The 21954-nt window shown below is 40.3% G+C and overlaps 1 protein-coding gene across 5 annotated transcripts in view; it reads right to left on the bottom strand.

Annotated features, from left to right (window-relative positions):
* Positions 1-21954, bottom strand: part of elmo1 (engulfment and cell motility 1 (ced-12 homolog, C. elegans)) — a 96490-nt gene continuing 74536 nt past the window's right edge. For all 5 annotated transcript variants that reach the window (XM_089123272.1, XM_039680545.2, XM_089123271.1 and 2 more), the window contains 7 exons: positions 21077-21213; positions 9229-9392; positions 7921-8033; positions 4059-4166; positions 3879-3961; positions 1208-1285; positions 1-1117 (listed from right to left, as the gene is read on the bottom strand). In XM_089123272.1, the coding sequence (XP_088979398.1) occupies positions 917-1117; positions 1208-1285; positions 3879-3961; positions 4059-4166; positions 7921-8033; positions 9229-9392; positions 21077-21213 (884 nt within the window). In that variant the 3' untranslated portion in view covers positions 1-916. The remainder of the gene's footprint in view (positions 1118-1207; positions 1286-3878; positions 3962-4058; positions 4167-7920; positions 8034-9228; positions 9393-21076; positions 21214-21954) is intronic.

A 21954-nucleotide genomic window follows, 5' to 3' on the forward strand; every position in this document is an offset into this window, starting at 1 on the left:
CAAACTGGAATCCATCTTTAATGTAAACAGCAGGATGTTGCGTTCTAACAAACATGAGGGGAGAAAAATCATAAATCATAACAATTATAATACCCACAATCTTAAATTAAATCAATCATGAAAGTTCAAATGAAATTTGAAGGCCCTGAAAAATGAAATTCCTTAACACACAGAAATGTATAATACTGACTACTTGGCAGCAATCACGAATATCACAAAAATTTATACCAGCTTACAAAAACAGAAGCTCAATATTGCTTTGGAATGTTACAGCAGTCTGCCATGAGTCTGGTTGATGTCAAGTGAAGGAAAGAGCTATATCTACACGCCTGCATTATAGTCAGACAATGTTAACAAAGTACGCACAAAAGCAGGTATGGTTTAAGACAAGAAAGGCAACCTCTTGCATGAAGCTGCCAATTTAATTTAACAGTCTACAGTTTAAGAGGCGTGAATGGGATACTTGGAGAAAGAACTAACTTGGACTTTGCTAGCAATATAGCTGCCGCCTGTTAGAGTGAGAAACATATTACAGTGAGTGCTACGTGCCCCAATCCCCTAGACTTTTTGCACACTCTACAGGGAGCATCCCACTCCGAACAGCCAGAAATTATGATGGAACCAAAAATTCTTGACACAACCATTTTTAAGCCAGAGCAGGTGGAGGTGGGCTGCTTGAGGAATGGAACTGTTTGAAGAGACGTCTGGAAATTTCTGCGACAGGACTAGAGTGGTTTAGGACCTGAGGACCAGTTTGTGGTGGTTCTTCAATCAGACCATATGGTTCATAGGCCTTGCAAGCCAAGTCCATTAAGTTCAGCAAATCCATTGTGATGAGAGCCAAGTTCTAGCAGGAAAGAGTCTTTCTTCCAGTATGCAGTTACGAAAAATCATCAGTCAGTCCAGTGAAAGGAGATTAATTGCAGTCATAAACAAAGTCATAATTGCTTGGCTCTTTGGGGATTGGGGGAGGAACTTCAGGGATCTGGATGTTCTCCAGGTCCAGGAGGCGGAGCTTCATTTCCATGTTGAGAAGAGTGTCCATGTCTGAGCGAGTGAACTCACTGGTCATCTCCTTCCCCAGCAGTGCATTCAGCCCATCTGTCCACACACAGTACTGAAAAACAGCCAGAAAAGCATGGCATTAAACCACAGCATGCACAAAATCCAAATCACACTTTGCAGCTTGCAGTTGCTGGTTGCTCACCTCGTGCTTGTCAGGGGCAATGAAGTTTAGATACTCATCAGACTCGTAGAGGACAGAGAAAGCCAGCTCCAGCACCTCCTGAAGAAGGAAAGAGAATTGACACCGTCTGTCAAATGCTAATGGGGCTGCTGTGTTTGTGTGCCTCCTATTGCGTGACTTGCAGATCCTCTCCGAACATATTACGACAGCAGATGGTCCAATCTATTGTATGTGTGTGTGTGTGATTGTATACCGGCTTCTCCTGCCGGGCACCAAGAGAAAGCACTAGGAAGTGCATCAATGCTTTACCTTAACAAGGCTCATGGACTCAAATCTACATAGAAAATACATGTCGTTTTTGGGGTCAATGCATTTAACCCTGTCAAAATTATGGACATGCCAGTGTAACGGAGGCCAGCTAGTAGTTAGTGTGCGAGTAAACCTCACTACCCTGATCTCAATAGGCGCTCTAGCGACAGACGCTAGAGGCTGCAGTCTTTAGCCTCCTTGTTAGAGCGCCTGACTCTCATGCCGAAGACCCGGGTTCGAGGTCGAGTGGCACCCGGGTGGAGGGGTTACATTGGTGCCGTGACCCGGATGAGAGTGAGGTTTAAGGGGGTGAGTGTAACGGAGGCCAGCTAGTAGTTGCTGTGCGAGTAAACCTAACTCCCCTGATCTCAATAGGCGCTCTAGCGACAGTCGCTAGAGGCTGCAGTCTTTAGCCTCCTTGTTAGAGTGCCTGACTCTCATGCCGAAGACCCAGGTTCAAGGCCCGTTCGGAGCGGGACGAGTGGGACCCGGGTGGAGGGGTTACATTGGTGCCGTGACCCGGATGAGAGTGAGGTTTAAGGGGGTGAGTGTTACGGAGGCCAGCTAGTAGTTGCTGTGCGAGTAAACCTCACTCCCCTGATCTCAATAAACGCGCTCTAGTGACAGACGCTGGAGGCTGCAGTCTTTAGCCTCCTTGTTAGAGCGCCTGACTCTCATGCTGAAGACCCGGGATCGAGGCCCGCTCGGAGCGGGACGAGTTGGACCCGGGTGGAGGGGTTACACCAGCAAAGTCACTAATTCAAGCAAGAATAAGACAGCTTGTTCAATTGGCCAACAATCTAATCCTCTCTATGGCACATTTGATATGTCTATACCTACATGTAGATCTTATCAACACTTTTCAGACCCCTTGGCCTCTCTAGAGCCCAAAGACCTGACTAAACAGCAATTAGTTATAAGCCTTCATTAAATATCTCACAATAACTGCACTGGATCTCAGATCAGGACGTTTTTTGTTACTTACTTCTACAAACTGTGGTTTCTTTTATATGACTGACACAATATCAAATTCATTGACCTTATTCACAACTGTGATGAGTCTGAATAGATGCAGGAGGTTAAAAAACGAGTGTTGAGATGAAGCTCTAACAACCAAGGGCTGTATCAGCAAGTGATCTTAGCTATTTTCAGCCTGACGCAGTTATCATTTTCACGTCCTGCGCCGCATTGTTTAAATAGCAAATGCATTTGCGCCCATCTGTGCGCTCATGAGCCTGCTGGTCTGAAAAAGAAGTGTGTTCAGGCGCATTGGTTTTGAGGCAACTGAAATAGACTGTGCCATTTACCAACTGAAACCTGGTCTAACATGGCACACAAACATGGCAAATATTAAAAATAAAAGGGTTACAATGTTAAAGATTATTATTGTGTACATAAAGATATGTTAGAATCCGGCTTGTCCCGTAGATGGTCTGCTCGCATTCTTAACCCTTGCGCATGAGTAGATCCGTTTGTGCTCTGGAGATGCGTACTATCAAATTCTGTCATGTAAATAGCGAATCCGCCACGGCGTGAGCGCAACTGGCATTTAAAGGGAATGGGAGATGAGACTCTGATTGGTTTATTTCACATTAAGTACACACTCATTACTCAAGAGAATAGAGACAACCCTTTTAGACCATGTGCCTGGTGCACCAATCATATATCCCGTCTTTAAACTGGCAAAAGTGGATTCAGACATGCCCTAACTGCACTTGCACCATGCGCTTTGATCGTTAAATTTGGGCCCCTAGATTTCAACACTCTAGGGCAGTAGTTTTCAACCCAGGGGCCAGGTCCTACTAGGGAAATACTAGTACAGTGGTGGGCCTTTCTGCAGAGTATGGCTCTACCTCTAATAAAACAAACTAAATAAGGTCTTCAGGATTATTAGAAACTTCCATGCAGGTTGGAGCTAAACTCTGCAGGAATGTGGTCATCCAGGAGCAGGTATAGATGCTTCTAAACCATGAAAATAACTCTGATGTATCATGTTGTATTTTTTTTTTTAAGTAAAATTCCTATTAAGATAAGTGTTGCTTGAAGAAAAGTTAAAAAAAACAAAACAAAACAGTCAGTATCATCAGGACTAAGGGGATCCTTATGGCTGTGCCAGAAGGTTCCAACTACACTTGATATATTGTCCTCAAGTTTAATCAATTTGGACAACAGGGAGTCATTTTTTTTACAGTTGTGGCATACATATGACATTGTCTGCTTTGTTCTGTGGGAAGAAGAAAAGGTGACTTTGAAACTGAAGTGAGCTGATCTATCATCACTCACAAATCTACAAGGCATAACTAATGCATCCTTTGTCACAAAGACGCACACCACTGCATCAAAGGAAAATTTGATCTTTGGATATAAGGGAATTTTTGCTCACCTTATTCTGCTTCAGAGCTCCCTTTTCCTTCATGTGTGGACAGTCTTTACCAGTGACAACAGCTTTGATGTCAGCCACAGGAACTGCCATAGGGAACAAAGGAAAATTTATAAGACAGGGTGTGGCCATCTTAATAGAGTGAAGCCACTACATCACGATCAGAACGCAGGGTGTACTCACGCTTGTCCTGTAGGGAATCATGGGGTACCTCTCCCTGAGGGCTCTCCTCCAAATCCCCATAGTGAAGAACTTTATGATTGGGGGACAATCGACAGTACCAGAACTTGTCTGTAAAGAAGCAGAGGAGTAGGTCAGTCTTCCACAATCTAATGCTAACAAGTTGTCTTTCATTCTAGTTCAATGCTTAATATTATTTGGATTTTCATTGCAGATTGGGTAAAGCAGTGACAGGCAATATCCCCCCCGAGGCTTCCAAAAGCAAACAAAAGCGATCACTGCCAGGACGGCTCACATTTAGCCTTGAAGGCCATAGCTGGCACTCAACCCTGGCGCCTGAATCCAAATCCTAATAGCTGGGAATAGCAGTTTGGCAGATTAAAAAACATTGTGGGATGAAAGAGAGTCCGGAACTTCACAGGCTGAATATACATACCCAAAGAGATAAGGAGTGTGCTGGAAACAGCTTGATCTAGTGTGATCTCTTTCTACAGCTTCAGCTTACCAACAAACCAGCTCAATGGGCCGTTTATCCACCACTACAAAAGTACAATGAACAACCAATGGATATTGCAGCCAACAGCCATCTGTGAGTCCATTCTGAATGTCCGAAGAGATATCTGCAGAATGGTTTAATATGTATGCAGTGCCACCTGGATGATGAAAAGAGGGCTTCCTTTGTACATTGCTCTCCTGAATTTCACAAGTCATGAGACAGATGGAGCGATGTAGATGCGGAAAGAAGTTATTTTCATTTAAGAGAAGCCTGAATGCTAGTGCTGTGGTGACCTTTCCTCAGGCATCATGCATGCACTTAAACCTACATCTGGGACTAAGAACATAAGATCTCCTTAACCTTAAGATGACACACTGCAACTCAATCAACATCTATCAAATGCAAAGATTTACAAACTAGTGTATGGCGATCTAAAGCGTACAAACGCCTACAAAGCAAAAACAATCCATTCAAATCTCTTTGAACCCAATTGCTCCCAATGCTCGGAAGTTGAACTCAAACTGCCCCCAATCTAAACCTGTAATTCTGAAGATTAGCTGGCTCAGGATTTTTAACTAGGGTTGGAGCTAGATTCTTAAGAAGCGTGGGCGTCCAGAAGCAGGATTGTTCACTGTCTAAAAGAGAACAAAAATCTAAAATGTTTCAGTAAATTAAAGCAAATAGGCAAAGAAGAATTACATTTTAATATTATTCAGAAAGCTCAGCCTCAGGCAACTTCTGCAATCCTTCAGATTCAAGGTAGAAACTGCAATACTTAAGATTCAAGGTAGGAACTGGACAGCTCATTTTGTCCACCATGAGAAGAGAGCTCTTCGATGGGGGAACGATAGGGAATACAGATGTCAATGTAGCACCTGTCACAGTGAAAATCCACTGTTTAAGAGCAGTCCTTAAATGCTTGCTGAAAAGGTTAGTTGTTCATGGACAAAAGCAATGATCTGACATTGGGCTATCTTGGGAATTTTGGTGGCTTCAAGTGTTCAGTACCTCCTGTGGGGAACCTCATTCTAAAGATTGTATTAGCCTAGTAGAACATGCCTGAATGTCTATTGAAATGGCGCGAATACGTTCAATGTGATACAAAGTAAATTACATCATCACAAAGGTTACTATAACAATAATAAATGAAATATAGTAAGGAACCTATCTGTGTCTGTAATGAAAAAACGGATATACAGTATACCGCGATTTTGCCAAGTAAGACATGGTCCTGAATCAACATGTTTCCTGTCCCAAAATGTAGTCCTTACCCAATCCCTACCCCTAAACATAACTTTGCCCTAAAGTCAGAGGGTAATGATATGTGAATAACACCCTTCGCCTTCGAATTTCACCTCGGTTCTAAGCCTAAACTGACAAATTGAAACTGTAAACTTGTCCCTCAAATCTGATTGGTTGATTGGAAATTTGATCCAGGATCAACAAAGATGTTGATCCAGGAACATGTGGTACTTGGTGAAATCGCTCACCATACTACCAAATATCACAAACACCTGGACACGTGCAAAGGTAAAAATCCAATGCTATTTCATGTGGTGCATTCACACGGATAAGAATAAGTCACTGAAATATTGGTTACTAGTAGGCATTCCTCCTTTACTGCTGTATCCAATCCTGCATTCTGGACACCTTGGAATTTTGAATTCTCCTACTGGAAAATAAGTTGGGACAGATTGATCAAGCGCCATTCGATTCCACTGAAAATAATCAAATCGAATGGCGCTTGATCGATCTGTCCCAACTTATTTTCCAGTAGGAGAATTCAAAATTCCAAAATTCCGAGAATTCAAAATTCCAAAATTCGAATTTGATTCCAAATCAAATTCGGAGTTTCCACAAGTGCAAGTTAAGTGGAATACTTTGAGGTTGGGCGCAAAACATTTCAACATTAAAATTTTTTTTTTTACTTTGTTTACATAAGCTTCCATGTCTGCACTCTCATTAGTAGTCACCGCTTCATTTTTTTTTAGAAATCTGAATCAAATCACTGGATAAATATCGACTCATCAAATGTGTAATGCCAGTCAAATTATGAGAGGGGGAGAAAGTAAGTCATATTAAGTGTCTCCAGTAAATGAGGTTCATTATTGAGGAAAATTATGTCAATAAAACAGGAAAAGTGTGACAATTCTCAAATGAATAGAGAAAGGAAGAAAGGAGAGAGATGCAGGCAGGCGGATGCATAGCAAGAGAAAGACAAGATGTCTAGTCTTAGAATGATCTAATCCTGTAGAAGTGTGAAGAGTGTTAAATTATCCAGGCTAACTGATAAAGCCTCCCACTGAGCCCAGCAGACAGCCCTCCTCTTCAGCCAGCCCGCGTAAAAAGCGATATTACATTTGACGATCCTTCAACTCTCCAATCTGTGCCGTAAGCTTTATCACTCCCACCACTCAGCGTTTGTTTGAAATTGGCTCCATATTTCCGCTCTCTCAGTGACGGAAAAGGCTATTTTTCACTCTTGCTAAATCATGCTGTCGGTTTAATAATAGCACTCATAAAAAAATTATTCATAGGACGTATGAATTTCAGTTGTTTATGTGTTTAGGTGTGCAAAGTGTTAAAATAGTTTGATAAAAACTATCATGATGCAATACATTCTAACATTACGTTACTATACTGAGAGATTGCTGATTGTGACCAATGAAGGTGTCTGTAAATTCTTAGTAAAGCTCTGCTCACTCAGAGACAGTGGTGGAGGAAGTACTGAATCTCAGTACTTAAGTAAAAGTACAAGTAACAAGATAAATACTAACACAATGGCAACCATACTTAAGTAAAAAGTAAAAAGTACCCGATTTTAAATGTAATTTAAGTATTAGTAAAAGTACTTGCATAACAATTTATTCTCTTAATGTTTTTTTTTCTAATGATTAATAAAACATTTAATTCTAACTTATTCAACCCAATAAGTATAATGATGTTCAATAATGATGGAAAAAAATTGTTGTCACCATTTCTGAAACAAGCTTGGAATTAGGCAATATGCACATCATGCTTATCCTAACTATATGTTAATAACGATGTTTGGCAGTAAACTTCTTGAACCTTGAGGGATTTAAATCATTTGTCATGCAGTATCCTATGTTTCTCTACTACCACATGCAATCTCTCTCAAGCTTGCCAATGTTTAATGAATAACATACATGAGGTGTAGGATTGTTGCTCAATGAATGTACTGTGTGGGTGGGAAATGCTGAAAACAGAATCAAGCAACAGACAAAATGTAGTGTTGTTCATAGCTGCTGGTTAGGACAGAAACGTGGATTCACAAGAAAGAGGCAGCTTGTATCGCTTTTAGTTTTGTTGTGCCACTTTGTTGCCTTGGGACATGGTGTTTTTTCTTACCCTGTCTCCTTCGGCTGCTGATCTTCCTGAAACAGGTGCCCTCACACAGGCGATTGAGGCGTTGCTGTTTGATCAACTCCATGATCTCTGGCTGGATTTTCTCCCTAAGCTCCCTGGAGAAACGTCAGACAAAGGCAGTTAAAAGTACTGATCCACCACTTTACTGGCAGTTTACACAAAGAAAGAATCAAAAATTGTGACAAACAGACTTGGTCTTTAGACTTTTCTACTCAGGAGTAGCCTGGCAAACGTCCTTTTATCTTGTGGCTTGCTACAGTAATACTACTGCCAAATTTTAGATCGAAAGCTGAGAATTTGCTATATTAATGAAACATTAAAATACTTCTCTAATGTAATTTAAGCATTGCCCTGAGCATTAGCTAAGTAACATTTTGATCACATTCTGTGGTAATGAGTTGGCTTATCTGGTTTTGATTTTAGATTTGATCCTTTTTATGTTTAATTTTGTTAGGGATTAACAAGTTACCCTCCTCATTATCATGTAAAGTGGGCTTTTTTTAATGAATAGTAATTTACAAAAGATTTAATTTAGCTACAATGACCTAGTTAATACCATTACATTAACAAAATATACTCATTGACTAATTTTGTTATGAAGTACAGTTGTATGTTTGCATAGAATTCATTTTGAACACTATATTATATGCTTTCAAAATCTGAGGTAAATTATCCGTTATCGCTTGTGGCACAGTGACCTACTGTATTTTTAACTAAAAATAAATAATGTGAACTCATGACCAGTGTAATATCTCTGTGTGGGCAGATCAGTCAGCCGCGACGTCGCAGAAATAGGAAACGTTTCGAAACTTTGCGCGTCGCCGTCGCATCTAGTAAGGACAAAAACTCTGATTATGGAAAAGATACCTTTTATGGCGTGTCGCGGCGTCGCGTCAAGTGTAGTTAGGACAAGGTGTTATAGTGAACAGGCTGAACCATGTTACATATTTCACATTGATAGAACATGAAGTCATGAGTGATATTTCCAGCGTTTCAGTTCAAACAAGCTCTGAAAGTTCAACACGGACATTTCCATTTCACTGTTATATTGCAAGTTGATGTATTGTACGCACAGAAAACGAATGTTCTCTGCGATTGTACATTCCAGCTCAAATGACACTACTGTAATGTATTGGGTAATTTATTTAATGGAGACTCCTCTTAGTTTAATTAGTTATGAACCATTTAAAGGCTTGTTTTCAATCATGAGTGGGACACAGGTGCAGTACAGATGGACCAAAATGTGGGAAATGAGTGCTTCAGACAATTGAAGAGTTTTCAGTGACTCACAGAATGGGCCGGGATTGGAAATCCTCCTGGTTCATCCTTTCGGACTGGCGCAATTTGAGGATCTCAGTGTAGCTCAGATTTTGCAGACGACTTTTAAACTGATCCAGAGAGTTAGGCTTGATCGTGAGAGCACGAGTGATCTGTTCCTTCACCACCTGCATCACCTGTAACACACAAAAACACAGATTTCATCATTAGGACATCCTTTTATGCATTCAGGAACACAAACCTCTCATTCTTATATCTTGCTCAGAAAGATCAGACCGTTGATTGAAAATTGGAACTGTTCCTGATTGACAGAACAAGGTCAGTATAACTGACATTAAAGGACAATTTTTCTTATGATCATGATCTTAAAAACCTAATTCTTACGTGCCTGAAATTTCTGAATTTTGACATTTAGTTTACATGCTAAGTGTCTACATACACTCCCTGACAAGATTTCAGAATAGACAAGGAAAAAATATATAAATAAATATTCTATCCCCTTACTCTAACCCTTCAGACTGATCTCATGAAGTAGCGTGTGTATGACACGCCAATTCGTATTTCCATTTTTGGCGTGCTATCAAGACACATAATCGCCTTTCAGCGTGTTTATGAATGCCGTTGACTTAACGTTATATAAATATATGACTTACCTCAACCCGGTCCCTAAACCTAACCGTCACTGGGGTTAATGGCATTTATGACTGTTCCCTTACCATCCTAGGTAAAAAAAAGATATGACTTACCTCAACCCCATCCCTAAACTTAACCGTCACTGAGGTTAATGGCATTTATGACTGGAGATTTGACTGCGTGTACAGACACGCGGAATGACGCGGACGTTAATGACGTAGACATATACGCATACACGCGGATAGCTCAAAATGCGTAGAGATAACACACCACCTGACTCAAAAGTGGCGTATATGTTTACGCAAAAGTCATGATGTCATGTTGAACCCTTAACCTACCCAACACAGAAAACCTTTTTAGGTTTTCAAAAAACATTTTCGGATATTGTCACCTTTGTGGGGACATTCTGTAGGGTATACCTGAACCACACACAGGAAGATAATTCTATACAGTTATTAGGAACTTCTCACTAAATCATCTTAGAATATACTGTACAAAAACACATTACTGGCAAACACCCGGACAGGCATTCCCAAACTTACTAAGCTCCAGGCATGGAACACAGGTAAAGCTGGGTGTCGTCAGAAATTAATTCGTACTTCCTAAAAATATGTCCAAGGGGCAGAAAAATAAAAATAAATAAAATAAAAGAGGGCCCAAGACTGAGCCTTGTGGAACACCAGTGGTAAAATTTTATTTAGGTATTGGTTCCACCACTGAAGAGCACTTATTAAGAAGTTGCTCGGAAGAAACTCTTCCTGTAGGAGGCCAGCCAAGCACAGTCATAAAAGCTATCTTGGAGATTTACAGTTTAATGAAGAATTAAATGCAAATAAACAGAAGCGACAGCCAGCAATTGGACTATAACATGAATTCACCCATATGCACGACAAGACGACAGATTTTCTTTATCCTCAGATACAGAAACGGCCAGCGGCAATAAAGCCACAGCTTTTCTGGTAATCACAAACAGAGGGTTGGTGTACACAGTGAGCCTTGGGCTACAGATCATATGCAGTGATTAGCCAGGGAGCACAGCAACGCATGAGTTGGGAAGCTGGAAACGAGTCTAATAGCTATTCACGCATGCATCCCCTCCCAGTCACCCAGAGAAGCAGGTGCCGCTGGCTCGCACAGCAGGATTAGATGAGGTTTAATTAGTGATAAGATTGGGCCAAGGTCAAGGCCCCTCCCAAATCACTAGACTGATACGTCCGTGCTTGAAGAATGAGCGGAGTGATTGCTGGAGGAATAAACCGATGCGGCTCTATTCAAACTGCACAGTAAGGTTTATAAGAGAGGGGGTTTTGACAGCCGCAGGTGGGGGACGAGGAAGCAAACATCTCCACTTGAAACAATCCCTTATGCCGGGGGAAGCAATTTTCTGAGCACATTTGCAGATTTTTCACGGTTCAAAATTAATTAATTCTTTTATCAGCCTCTTTAAATCAAGTCGTGATGGCTGAAATAGAAGCGGACCTTTTATTTGAGAGGACGAGGTGATATGGAGGAACAGTGGGATTTCAGCTGCTGATGTGGTGGGCGGTGATATTTATGAATAAAGCGGAAATTGACCCTTTTTTTTTTAGACAAACGCATGCAAGTGTGTCACAGCCTCAGCAGGAAGTGTGCGAGTCTTCAACTGGCCTGCCATGCTTATTGTCTTTCTCTCGCCTCTCCTCTCTCGAGCATCTAAATGCACAGAAAACACTCGCCCACTGTGTGTCAGCCTGCATATAATACAAAGTGACATACAGGAGAATGAATGCGAGTGTATTTGATGCTTGGGAGTTAAAAAAAAAAAAAAAAAAGCACTCTTAAGACAAAGCCTGTTATTCTGCATTGGACTATATATTTTGATTAATATTGATACATCTGAGCTATTATATTATCTAAGGCGCCTACATTATTTAATACATTTGAATGGCAAAGCTAAATGCCATTGAACAAATCTATTGCTTTCCTTAGGCACAACAAATGAAGGATTAATCTTAATATTAAAGTGTTTCTGAATCATCTTTGTAAAGTGCCATTAAAGGCCATGAAGAGAGTTGTGCAATGACACAAAGTAATATAATATAGAATATAAAATACAATAATAGTATTAAAAACACAACAAGCTTTCGTATACTGCCGTCTTGGATTATACTGAGGAAACCGAAACAAGCAAATCAAGGTTTTAGGGCCCTTACAGACAAAAATATATATTATACAGTATATATTATATATGTTCCTTAATGAATTTTTATATCCGCTAAACTGGCTACTGAACAATTGAAAAAAAGATAGATGGATTTTCTGAATGATTAAAGTTTAAAAAGAAATTTGTTCTTTGGGGTCCAAACCAATTCCAACCAAACAGCTGATACACAAGCCACATGTTAATGAGAAACAGACAACCAAACCAAATGTAGTTAACTAGGCTGGCTATCATATGCATCAGTATGACAAATAGTGATACATGTGCATTAGGTTTTCCTGTCTCACCCTGTCAAATCATAAGCAGTGACAGAAACACACACAAACACAAAACTATGAGAAACCAATCCATTATGAAAGTGGTTTTTGTTACAGGTAAAAGTCATTTAACTTTAACTTCTGTCCAACAATTTAAAATTCAAAAACCACCATGATATAGGACGGTGTTATGACCCTTGGAAAGCACATTACCTCCGGTAGCCTTTAGTGGTACACTCTTTGGTTTACCAGCATCTTTTTTTGCAATTGCGGCAGTTTGCTTTCTTCCCTCATTCACACAGCCAATCAAAGCACTGCTGTGCCTCCAATCAGGGCAGGCAAGATTTATCGCTCCCGTCCAATTTTAATTACAACTTTGCGCAGCTATCCATCATAAATTCACAGGTATGCCTCTGTTTTACATACCAGCACATTATTAATAGTCATATTTTTTTTCCTATCTGTAAATGCAAAGGCCGTATTTCAGTTACATCAGAAGACTATTTTTATTGATTTAGGAAGATAAATCACATATCATTTTATGAGCAGCTTTGCAGTAAACAAAGCCTAGAAGAGGATTATCTTTATTCATGATCCTGACATTTTGTATGACTAATATACATAGGAAATACCATATTAAAAACTTCAGCATGCGAACATCGGTGACAGCCACAGAGTTGTCTTTTTAAAAATTGAGGACCGTGTCCTAACCAGACGTGACGCGGTAAGATTTCAGCGACAAGCAATTTGTCGGTCCACACCAGACACGACTACAAAAATCAATCAAAAATCACAGCCAATCAGAAGAGTATGTGGGAGGGCTCTGTCTGCAAAAGCAGTGCAATCTCAATTAAATGAATAAGTAGCCTACATAATCTAATCTATACATTTTAAACCACTTTAACATGATTAAAATACATACTGAGAGAAAGTTCACGGTTTTAACATGAATTTATTTTCAAGATCTGAGGTAAATCATCCATTGCTGCTTTCAGTATGTAGTATAATGGTCATGCAAAATAATATTCAAACTCACACAGACCCTTTTAACTTAGAACTCAGTACCTGAGATATTTATTGTCATAGTTTGTATGCTGGTGTTTCAGGCGCAATGTTGCATAAATATAAAGCGTTTCTAAAAATAGAATCCTCTGATGACAGGGTCGAGGCTGGTTAGGACCAAAACTGATTAACAACGGCAAAGATTTCTTTCTTTGCATGTCACAGTGTCACGTCACATCTGGTTAGGACATGGTGTTAGGATCAAACCCAAAACCTTTCAATTGGTACAGTTCTTCAATGACAAAGCTACTAAATTAGCCCAGGATGTCACATCAGTCTTTGCCATAACTGAAACCGTTCATAATTATAATTTACAACTTGTCAATCATTCAAATAGTGTTTAATAAACTTCATAATAATCTAAACTGGAAAGGAACAGAAAACAAATTTGCAGTACAGGCTGGGAAGCATATCTTGCACTCATCCCTCTTTGCATTCATTTTGCTTGTTATGGTCCGTGGACCCAATGGGGTAATCAAGCATGAAAAAGCAAAGGGGCATTTATTCATTTCACAATTGGCATGCTAATTATGCTGTTTCCTCCCCATAATGATTTTTATAACAGTTAGTAATGATTCACATCAAAGAAATGGGCATTGCTTCAAAGAAAACAAATAGATATCATTAACGGAAAAATTATTTGCTGGAAACACTGACCGCAAAGACCATGTGATGAATTTAGATGCAGTATAGTCTGAAGTCATTTTTTCATAAACGCTGGGGGTAAGCCTATGAATAACAAGTGGAGTAGACAAGTATAAAACACCTGTGCATGCATATGCATGCCAAGAGAGAGACCTGCAGTCTTGCATGCAATGGCTCTGACTGTCACTCTCTTCCATAAAGCTCAGACCTGGCCTGGCCAGGGTTACTTAAGAGAACCTGTTGTGTTAGTTGTGCAGAAGGTTGCTGGATTCTTGCTGGGGTGTTGAGACAAATGGCCTGGCACCTACTGATGTCACAGGATATTGAGCATCTACACCTGGTCATAAATCTACAGAGTGATGACATATGTCAGGCTCCTTTGAGTGCTCCCTTTCCCCCGTCTGAAACGGGGTGGTTTTTTAAAATAGTGGTACATTCTCACAGAATAGTCAATGTTTTAGGGTGTATCATAAGTGTGTAGCCTCCAATAGTCATTGCAGTATTGAGGATGACCACACAGAGAAAGACGCTCAAACAAACATATACATGGTCAAGAGGAGATGTTAACAGGCGTAGGCCAGTAAGAGCTGTGCATGTAAACCTCAGTCCCCTGGCTTCAAGAGGCGCACTAGCGGTTGCGGGATTTGGCGTCCTTGTTTGCATGCCCACCTCCCACACCGTAGACCCCAGTTTGAATCCCGCTCAGAGCGGGACGAGTAGGAGTAGGACTGGTAACATTTGGTGCCATTACCCAGATGTGAAGGTTTAGGGGATGATTGTAACAAACAGAGACCAGTAAGACCTGTGCATGTAAACCTCACTCCCCTTGCCTCAAGAGGCACGCAAGCGGCTACAATCTTGTTAGCGCCCGATTCCCATGCCGGAGACCCTGGTTCTTATCCTATTTGTCAGAGTCTAAACACGCAAGTGGTTTCTGACAAGGAAAGATTTCATAACACAGGATTTTGAAAAAGTCCCGCAAAAATGTTGTACTCTAGAAGGTGGCACTCAACTCTCTCGGGATCCAGCCACACATCCACTCCACTGACAGGAGTAACTCTTTCTCCAAGGGCCAGTATGAAGCATGCTGAAAAAGCATGCAATGCATTAAGGTCACTTAAGGTCCCAGGAGACTCAGCTGCATTTGTGTGCAAGTATGCAATGGACAAAATGTGAAGTGAAAAGTGAAAAGAAAGAAATGGTGGAATTAAAAAAGGAAAGGAGAAAAGAAGGAAATTAGGAAAGACAAGCATGAAAGGGAGGGAAAATGAGAAAGGATGGAAAGACATGAAGAAGGAAAGGATGGAGAACAAAAGAAAGAAGGGAAAGATTGAATGAAGAAGGATGGAGGAAGAGAAGACAGGAAAGAAAGAAAAGTGAAGAAAGAAAAGAAGAAACAAAGAAAAAAAAAATCTTGCTCTGCAAGGGGAATTGTGGACCGGAGGCTTGGGTGCGGATGCTGAGCACGACCAAACAACACCTCGAGACAACATTCACTTTATGAGATCTTGCAGATTTACGCTCTGAAAAAAAACCTGCCTGCGATATTACCATAATCAATCAACGTTAGAAGCTAACTGACAGCCCATCACAGAATTCACAAGTGCTGGGAGATTTTTAGTCTTTTTGATCATCCACAAAACATCAATCAACCCTGTGAACACTGAACTAGCAAAGAATGCACAGGACAAGGCTGTATACCAGAAGGACAAAAAGGCTGTATACAAGAAGGATTAACCTTAATAAAAACCTTCCCTGTAAAAAGAGTGACAAAAAATGTGCTGATCTTACAACACGCCTATGTACACGTGGGATACATGCACAAATAATGCAAACTTAATGAACAGCCACACAGCAGAGGTCAATGTGCTACGGAGAAACAACACATTAAAGCGCTCATTCATAACAAGTATCCAAGGAGGGGCTGGGCAAAGGAGGAGCGTTCGCTGGATCGCTTCATCTTTAATCGCGAGCTGAAATCTGCCTCTAACCTGATTACTACAAGCAGCTTCACACAAAGCCATCTCCATCTGTGCGCCTGCTCTCGTTATCTCTCGTTTCCCGTCAGCATCCAGGCAAAATTGCAAATGACCCTTCATCCTTTTTATTCAGTCTACACTCGTTTTCCTCCATACACCCGACGCGTTCTCTTAAGCAGTACTCACATGCCATTGTCACCTCCATGTTTGGGAGCGCGGATCCACGCTGGTCCAACCCAGTGTAGCAGAGACAAACCCTGGCCAGGTGCAGGGACGAAAGGATCGCCAGAAGGAAAATAAACAGTGGCGGCAGATGGTTCCTGAGTTGTGATGAAAACGGACCAAGCTTTAGCCAAAGGTTGATTTCTTCTGCCCATCAACACTCTTGAAGTCTGAAAGCATCTCCAAGCAGCTCAGTTTATGTCCATTTCAGCGCTTAAGCCTGATTGGCCAGACGCCATGGCGGCTTCAGCCAATAGAGTTCCGGCAATATGGATCACGTGGTTTGTATACTAGGGAGAGGGAGAGATTGGAAGGGGGAGGGGTGGGGGTTGTGCTATAGCTTAAACAGAGTCACTACATCACTACTACTGTGCTTGGATGCACCGAAGTGGCCATTTTAAAGTCAGGTGTCATAGCTGGCTTCGTCAGAGCTGATTGGGTGGAGAAGACAGCTGTTTATGAACCAAAACACACACGCACACAATAGCTGTTCTATGTTATTGTGAAGCGGGAGAGGGAGTAATTAGAATGTGGTTGCCATGGAAACAGGCAAACCACTGCCCGTCTGTTTTTTTTAGCCCCCAAAGCATTGCTGAGAGGAGACCTGCCTCCTGCTTCTCGTCTCCACACACACACACACACACACACACACACACAGATGGACAGACAATATTTACAGGATGTGACAGGCCTATCATGAAGAGAGAGAAAGACAGTGGGGGAGGAGAAAAATAGCATGTGCGTTTAAAAATGAGATGGTTGTGTGTCTGTGAGAAGGGGCAGAGGATGATGAGGTGCAGTCATCTGAAAATGGTGGAGGTCCATCAATGCTGTATAGCGACAGTGAAGCCTCGTAATCATTTTAATGCATGTCTGACTGGACCCACCAAGACAAAAGCACAAAATGGAGGACATAATAAATAAAATCAGCTCACATGCTACAAAAACATCCACAGATTCAGGGACGTCAGAACTGACATATAACCCTATGTTTAGCTTGCATTGAAAGCACATTTCTGGAATAAAATACGCTTTAAATGCTATAAAGTATGGCCTGAAGACAGTAGCATTCTTATATGACATACACACACACACACACACACTTCAACGGTCAACTGTTAGTGGTACTATAACAAAGATGGAAGCAATTGAGAACAACAGCACCTCAGCCACAAAGTGGCAGTCCATGTAAAATCACAGAGCGGGGTCAGCACATGCTGATGCGCACAGGATGTAGAAGTTGCCAAAAGTTTCTGCAGAGACACCTCCAAAGTTCGTGTAGCCTTCAGGTTATCTTAAGAACAGTGCATCGAGAGATTCATGAAATGGGTTTCCATGGCCGAGAACCTGTATCCAAGTCTTACATAACCAAGGGGGAAAATCAGCCCAAAATAAGCCAGATTATCTTTTGGTGTGTACCCAGCATTCGTTCCAGTTAGTTCAGCATGCCAAGACATTTTGGACAATTTCATGCTCCCAACTTTGGGGATGGCCCCTTCCTGTTCCAACATGACTGAGTCCTGACCTCAACCCGATAGAACATCTTTGGCGTCAATTAGAGCGGAGACTGCGAGCCAGGCCTTCTTGTCCAACATCAGTGCCTGACCTCACAAATGCGCTTCTAGAAGAATGGTCAAAAATTCCCATAAACACACTCCTAAACCTTGTGAAAAGAGAAGCTCCTAAACCTTCCCAGAAGAGTTGAAGCTGTTTTAGCTGCAAAGGGTGGGCCAACTCCACCTTAAACCCAAGTTCATGTCCAGGAAAGGCAGACGTGAAGCTTTGCCTTTTTTAATTCAATTAGGATCCAAGCAGAGAAGCGATCAAAGGCCTCCATTTTCCTTATTTAAATACAGTTACACGAGTAGTGTACGTAGCACTTCGACTCTGCACATATAAATCTATGGACTCGGCGCAGTAGAGGGGGGAGAGGATTTTTCACGAGTGATGAACGCCGAGTCGAAGTGCTCCCGAGCACTTGTTATGGTATAGCCTAAGTCCCGCCCCTCCACTTCTGGCTCATGGGACCTTATTTCGGAAAAAATATGAATGGTAGTCAATGGCGAGAGACAACTTATCTTTTTATTCTGTCTGAACCGTGCCCTCAATTTCACATATGATGTTTGCCAATTTAAAAGATAATTCTGAAAGTCAAAAACGTCACAGTTTGTCATAAAACAGAAGAGTAACATTTAGTTTTATGTGAAAATCGCTCTATGAACTACATCTTGTACAAAACACTCAGGTATGACGGCGTAACGTTACGATTATAACGTAAGACTATAGAAACAATGACAGACATTAGCCTCAGTAAAGTTAGCTTCTTTCATTGAGAGAAAATGTGCGCCTTTGGGGTTTGTAGTCTTTGTAATTACGTATTTTCACAGTCTTATACCTCAACGGTTTTACATCAAACTGCGACTTTCTTTACTTTAAAATGTATCTTTTAAATTGACAAACATCATATGTGTAATTCAGGGCATAATTCAAACGAGATCAAAATATTTGTTGTCTCTCGCCATTGACTACCATTCAATATTTTGGTCCCATGGTGGTCGACCGGAAGGGGAGGGATTTAGGCTCTCTATATGCACGCATAAGTTCCGCATTTGACGCAAGGATGCTCGTTAGTTTCCGGTTGGGGAGCGGATTTAAAGCGGAGGAAAACGGAATAATTGCAGTTTTCAAAATGTACTGTCCTCCTGTCTTTGAAATGAAACTTTCATACGTTTAGATGTAATTTTATATATAGTTATGTTTATTTAATATAATTTTAAAAAGACGCATAAACACAATGAGGGGTGTATGTTTTATCTGTTTTTGTGACTAACGTTTCTTTAGTATAACCATGGAGTATAAAATTCAATATATATTCTCGGTATTGCATTGGACTACGATCGGCGGAAGTTATCGAGCATCCTTAAACCTTCACCGGAAACACCGCCGTGCATAGAGCCCATTCCGCCATACATTATAGTTATCCACTTTACACGCTTAGAAAAGCGCAACTATAATTTGTGTCACCATTCTTGGTCAAATTACACTACTCGTGTAACTGTATTTAACGAGAGAGGTATCAACTCGTCTTAGTTAAGGGAATAACATAGTTTAATATGAAAAAAACAACGCTGGAGTATCCCTTTAAAGAGACTATGCTTAAGTTATTTATATATTATGGAGGGATACAAGACCAACATGTAATTAACAACTGTCTCAAACTTTTAAGAAACTATAATACTTTAATTTTAAAACAATACCAAAGTTAAGTGTGCTTAAGTAGGCGAATCTGAACAATGAAGCTGAGCGTTATTCCTCTAAGTCTGTATTAAGCTCCCACAAAGGTGGGCGGAGAGGTGGGTCTAATCTTCTTCAGTTCAATCAGGATTGTGTCCACACACGACAAGGAAACACAGCCCAGGGATGTTGAGACTTAGGTGTTAGACAAATTTTGTTCTGTGAAAAGAACGAGGATTAAATATCAAACTCCTACTGGCATAACTTCATATTTAGTGGGAGAAATCGCACAGGCAAGAATCACAGGCCACTGATGCAAAAGTCATTCTATGAAACAGGGCTAAAGTTTTGATTAGTGCATTTCACCACCTCAACCTTCTCACTATACCATAAATAGAGATCAATCTACCGACAACAATTTTTCATCCTCCAGTAAAGTTTAAGATTTCCATGAGTGCACACTGTCAGATAACTGTCAGAAAAAAGGAATAGGGAGTTCTGATCACCAGATTAAAAAGCAGTTTTATCTCTATATTCAGAAAGCCTATTTATAATAAGACAGGAATACAGATGAGGGGCAAAATAGAGCAAGTTTTCTCAGATGTGCTGCTCATGTAAGAAAACAAAGGATGATGAATTTAAATCACAGTGTCCAGGGAGACATGCTCCAGGGAGATATTTTAAAAAATTAGTTTTCATATCCATGAATCTTAATTAAGCTCAAATATACAGCTTTACACAAGATAGTCTTTTATCCTATGCTATAAATCGGTTACAAGTTTGCTGTGCGATTATCATAATTACACAAACAACAGCCTAGCAAATCTCAACCACCTCTTTTACAAGAAGAAAAATATCTCTGCCAAGAGCTTGAAACAACCATCATCCCCTGCAAAAATCCTAGTGTGAAGTAGTGATGGACTAAATATCTGATAAAGAGCATGATGGCTGATAAACTACTTTAAAATCTATTGACAGACCAGCCAATGCACATGGAATAGAACATTTTCTATTTTTTTTTCAATTTTGAGTAAATAATCAATTATGCTGTTCATACACTGTAAAAATTAATATGCTTTATCTAATCAATAAAATTGTGGCAACAGATTACAAGCAATATTATTTATTAAATTGAACAAATTAGAATTGAGTAATAGTTAATCAAATTAATAGTCTAATTAATTCTAATTTGTACAATTTAATTAATAATATTGCTTGTAATATGTTGCCAAAATTTTATTGATTAGATAAAGCATATTATTGTTTTCAGTGTATTAATTAAACAATAAGTTACAAAAACCTAATTTGTATCTTTATTGTACAAGTCTTTTACAATTTCTTTCTGGAATAATTACTTGAGAAATATTCATGTTTTCTTAACTAAATAATAACAGAAATCCTTAACATATTGTTATATTTTAATTAATAAAAAAATAAATATTACTAACAAATTAAAGGACTGAGTTCAGTAGCATACTAGATTTAGCTATGGTCTCGTAATTTTACTGATATTGTTATTGATTGCTGAAATTTTAGAATCATGACAACCCTAGCATCAGCCAATCAAAAACCCATATTGGTTGACATAGACACAGGTGCAGAGTCTCAATCAAAAGGGCTGCTCTCACCTTATTGAAGTCTTCAGAAGTGGCTCTCATCTCTTTCCAGGTTTTGTTGAGTAGCTGGATACAGATGCAGAAGAACTCCTCAAACGAGCGGTCATGGGTGAAAAACATGGGATGGAAGTCATGGCAGTTCTCGCTGGCTGTAAACAAACAATTGGGACAAAGTCAGCGTTTTGTTCATTGTCAAATGTTGCTCCCCAATCCACCTGAGGAAAGTTGATTTATCAGGTAAAGCATCAATATCCATATCACATGACAAAGCAATGCCCTTTATTTAGGTTGATCTGCACTGAAGTCTCAAGAGAACTTCTGACTCTCCAACAGGGACTTTGAAAATGAACTTTTAAGGAGGCTCACGTGTCTGCTTTCTTAGCCAGCTTCAGCCCTCACGTGGGCTTCTCATGCATTGATGCATCAGATATGGCTGGGAACGAATGGTGCTACATCACGACACATCTCTCTGAAAGAGCCTCTTGGCAGAGCAGACGATTATTTTCAAGCATTAGAAGCATGCGCTTGGCTCTCAAGACACCTACACAGTTGAAGTGACTGTGAATAGTTGGATAAAAATGGCTTTTTTATTGCCGTGTTTTCTTTCAATGCATTCCCCTGCCAACTAATCAGTGGTCTTAATTCAGAAATTCAAAAAAAAAAAAAAAACCGTTGAGATTGTCAAGAACCTCTTCCAATCCCCACAAAAAAAATTACATTAAACTGCAGAGTTGGGGTCTTGATTTTGTGGGCTTGGTCTTGGGACATCTCAAGATCATACACAAACATGGCCCTTCTCTGGATTTCATTACTTAGATTCTTGGTCTGGGTTTTAATATTGTAGTCTTTCTGACTAGTTTTTGGGGTGTGTTCTGCACCGATGGCACTAG

This window comes from Pimephales promelas, chromosome 18 (genome assembly GCF_988280905.1).
Source record: "Pimephales promelas chromosome 18, fPimPro1.hap1.1, whole genome shotgun sequence".
Classification (NCBI taxonomy): domain Eukaryota; kingdom Metazoa; phylum Chordata; class Actinopteri; order Cypriniformes; family Leuciscidae; genus Pimephales; species Pimephales promelas.